A 4239-nucleotide genomic window follows, 5' to 3' on the forward strand; every position below is an offset into this window, starting at 1 on the left:
ATGCAATTTTCACCTCCTTCCCCGGTTTCATTCCATCGCTGCATTCTGGAACATAATCCGGTCACGCACCATCATAAGGACATTTGTGCAGTGCTCTCAATTGGATAAGAGTGAAAGTTGTTTGGCTTCGTCTACCTGGATCACACGTCCTGCTATAATATGGGTTCGCCCATACAGGCGCCAATATCGCTGGATATTATTTGGGCCATGCAAACTACCTCAATGAATGCGTGGTTGGCAGCTCCCCTACTGTTAGTATGACACTGTTCATCGGGTGCAGGACATGACGACTTGTATCGAAACTCCAGACGTCCTTATTTGACGATAGTGGGTAAACCATGGAACGACTGACAAACTAGGTAATATTTTGCCAGTTTCAGACCAGATGAGAACTCCGGAATGCTCCTTTGCGATGGAAGCGTTTCAATTGAACGGAATACCGTTGTGTAGTTGTCAGGACGCGCCCGGGAAAGAAAAATGCACATGTGCAGAAAGTGACGCATCCCAAGGTCACCATCGGTACGACGCGTCAGGAAAGTAGGTGAATTGGCGTCTCTCACCAAACACGTCCTTACAACATACGACAAACGTAGTGAGCCCGAGATTGTTCATCGCCATTGGCTGTACAAATCGAACAAGTGAACGACAATACTTGTCCATTTATTCATCCTATATATTACGCAGACGCTCTGTATGTTTTATCCTGGCAATGCAGCCGTGTCCCTAGTTCTCTGTCTTCTATCTATCGCGGGGTCTGGCAGGCTCAGTGCAGGTGTAACCCATAGACAGCCACCCACGATACAACAGTGACTCACACTCTGTAAAAATGTGTCCGACAGTGATCATCTGAGTCATGCTTTTGTGAGGAGTGTGTCGCATATTTGAAGGTAGTATTTGTGGCTAGATACTTCCATTGAGAGCTATTCTTCACGGAAGCGATGAAACAGATATTTTCGTCAATACGACCAATCAACAGCCTGGGGATTTTTTATTCTGTTTGACCGATATGACAGAACATAACTCCACTAGTTCGTCTGCTATGCCCGAGACGGCTCTACCATCTTAAGGGATGGAAATCAGACCCGGAAACGTGCCGTCCGGTCAGTGTTAGGGAGTTTGGTCTCAGCCTCCCCTGGAATCAGAACTATATCGCAATTTATGCGCGGCCGAACTGTGAATGCCACACCTGAGCCGCAGTACGATGTGACATTTGTGAAACCGATTCGCACTGTTGCGTAACCAACTTATTCCCAAGTATTGCTAAAAGTAAACATGAAGCATTCACCTAGCTCACGAACGACAAGTGTCTCAGTCTTCTTAGTCACCCTGTGGGTATTGAATTTACCACCCCTCCCCCAAACAGCTAAGACTTTACCCTACGTGACCTCGTAAATTCCCCATAACAGAACATGTGATTGTAACTTAGCAAGTAACCCCGTGATCAGTCAAGTAAATTTTTCATGCCGAATAACGGAGCACAGTACCGCAGCCCTCTCTCACAATTCGCTTTTATTGTCTTACAGTCGACAACCTCGTAAGGCAGGTTTTATCAGCTATGAATTACTTAGGTGTGAAGTTGATTTGGCGGGCTGGATAAATGAAGTCAGCACCTAACCACGCTTACCATTCATTAGCTACAGGTAGCTCGATAACTAGGAGAAGGAAGCAGTGCACTTTAGGATGCGCGAAGGTGATATTACCTGCTCTCCAAATAAAAAGGGAATGTCCAATAAAGGGTATTGTTCCTCCATGTTTGCTGCATTTCCTGATCGAAGAGATGTTGTGGTTGAATCTAGACAGTACACAAAGCATGATATCGTAATTTCCAGTGATAAAAGCATAGTGAAACTGATCTATACAGGCGGCACCAATCTTGACTTTGCGTAAGGGTGATTTTGGACGAACTGACAAAGATCATTGTTAAATCACACCTAAACAGGTTGCAGTTAGATGGACATTTGAGGTTTTGTGGGCCACGAATAGCTTTCAATATGACTGGTGAGGCACTCGTCTCTGACCACACTCCGTCAAGACCCGCATTCAATTCCACTGCGTCCTACAAACCCCGGCTGCATCTACCACAACTTACCAAACGAGGAATTCGCTAAGTCTCTTATTCCCTTTGTGCATTATTCAGTTGTGCTAGTGACTCTTCTAACCACTATACATAACTGTTTATTGCCAATGTTATTTACCCTTTGATATTACTTCGAGTAAAAGACAGTAGCACTAACATACTCTCATCCTCTTCATATACACTACCTGAAAAGACTAAAGATACAAGGCCGGAAAAAGTTTCAAAAAACAGGCTTTAAACATTATGGTTATTGGAGAACCCACTACATGGTGTGCTGTTTGCAAGGTTTTGGACAAAAGTAGGAATTATTCAGAAGATGGTAGTTGATTATGTGTATTCATAGTAAAAATGGCTGACTATGTCTCTTTGCCTGGCCACTATACAGTGGCCGGCCTATAAACGCATAAAAACACCACAGCATTTTTCCTCTGTTCATTAGCCGATGCTAACCGACGAAACAAAGGCGAAACCGATGATAAATCATGTACGAGGTTGGATGAAGTTCACAAGAAGTACGTTCAAAGCCGTGAGTCGAATCGTTAACAGTGGAATTATTGAGGTACCTGTAAAAGTGAAACAAGAATCCACTTAGATGCGGTTTGATTGGTGCAACGTAATTCGGAAAGTATAGGGCGTAATTGAACGGTNGACATCCACTTACCTGCGTCAGTAGATTCTGCTGATCAAAACGAATGGAAATCAACGTAATGGCGCAGATTAAAGTATAATGAACACGAGTATCTATCGAGTAATTTACTGAGTATGAATAAATGGTTTCTGATGAGACTGCTTGGCGTCGGAATGACTAATTATGGCATTCACCTAGGTCGACTTGAAGACTCGACATCAGTGTGCTATAATAGTTCATCCGCCCGCGCGACTAGTGGTCAGAACGGAAGTCAAAACAAACAGTGTTTCACCAGGATCAGCTGAATTTGGTATTTTGATTTCCCATCCACACCGTTCTCGTCACAACGTTCCCACCAGTGTTCTAAGCATGGAATTAGGGTTAGTCCACAAAAATCCAGACTCTCAAGAATAATTGCACCAAGAAAGGATGAATACTGTTCAGATATAAATGTGGTCACATTCTGCACTATTTCTCTGTCATTCAGGGTTGACTCTGTCATATGTACTCCTTCGAGAACTATTTACCACAGAAAGAGGTAATTCGACCGTTGACTGCGTGAAAATCTTGGATACAACGAAGTAGAATTTGGTCTCATCTCATCATCGAATCATGTATCCAGATGAGAGATTTGTAGCCCCATATAACCTACTTAGGTACCGATCTTGGGCACTTGTGTTACAAGTTTGGACGAAAGCATTGTCCAATTTCTTGCCGGCTGTTTTGCATCCTACCGCTATTTTTGTCTACTAGTTGGCGGTCGGTCATCTGTAGAATCGACGCTTCTAGAATTGACGAATTCGACTCCCAAATTGGTGCGCTCAAAACTCGAGGGAAAAAGAGCAGAGCTGTGTGGCTAAAAAAATTGGAAACTTCACGAAAGAATGCCTTACGTAGGGTGAAATTTTGGGTCGATCAAAGTCGCTAGTATACTAAAAATTCGATAAATGTATGCGAAACACTTGCACGGTTTCGACCTCGTTAACTGAGATAAAGAGGTCCCATTTACCAAGTATCGCTTACGTTTAACTGTCACTGTCCGCTCAAAGTTGTACAGCGCTACTCCTTCTGGTGTGGAAAACGTACACGATACGTTAAACGAGCTCGGTTGGTCCCGGTAGCCTTGTACATCTGGAGGTCCTATTTTCACCGAGTTATCGGCTTCCAATGTCGTAACGGAAGCCGCCTCTGTTGGATCCACAGTAGCCTTCCAGGTTCCGTTCAAGGACTTGGCAGCGTCCAGTGGAACCAGATCACACTGGAATTCCTTGGTGGAACCGGATGTCACCTCTGAGTTCCCACTATTTTCACCGTCCAAAGTTCCATCCAAGGGCATGGCTGTCAAGAAAATAAATATGCATTCAAAGGCATTCGGCGTGGCGTTGTCATCTGAAGCTTTTTTAGACGTACATGTATTGAATATTGCAACTTACGCAAAATGCGCACGGTCAACGTCTGCACAAGTGGTTTTGAACTGGGTGCATATTTACATTCCACGGTAGTGGACCCGTATTTTGTGTAGGCCGGTCCAGGA

General features: G+C 44.1%; 2 protein-coding genes across 2 annotated transcripts in view; one reads left to right on the forward strand and one right to left on the reverse strand.

Moving 5' to 3' along the window:
* T265_12028 (hypothetical protein) overlaps positions 1 to 4239 on the forward strand; it is a gene marked incomplete at both ends in the record, with an annotated part of 43711 nt that overhangs the window by 5752 nt on the left and 33720 nt on the right. Inside the window, one exon of the mRNA XM_009178922.1 lies at positions 381 to 537. Within this exon, the coding sequence (XP_009177186.1) occupies positions 381 to 537 (157 nt within the window). The remainder of the gene's footprint in view (positions 1 to 380; positions 538 to 4239) is intronic.
* Positions 1 to 4239, reverse strand: part of T265_12027 (hypothetical protein) — a gene marked incomplete at both ends in the record, with an annotated part of 18997 nt that overhangs the window by 5480 nt on the left and 9278 nt on the right. The window contains 2 exons of the mRNA XM_009178923.1: positions 2739 to 2753; positions 3715 to 4043. Coding sequence (XP_009177187.1) covers positions 2739 to 2753; positions 3715 to 4043 — 344 coding nt within the window. The remainder of the gene's footprint in view (positions 1 to 2738; positions 2754 to 3714; positions 4044 to 4239) is intronic.

This window comes from Opisthorchis viverrini (assembly GCF_000715545.1).
Source record: "Opisthorchis viverrini unplaced genomic scaffold opera_v5_767, whole genome shotgun sequence".
NCBI lineage: Eukaryota > Metazoa > Platyhelminthes > Trematoda > Opisthorchiida > Opisthorchiidae > Opisthorchis > Opisthorchis viverrini.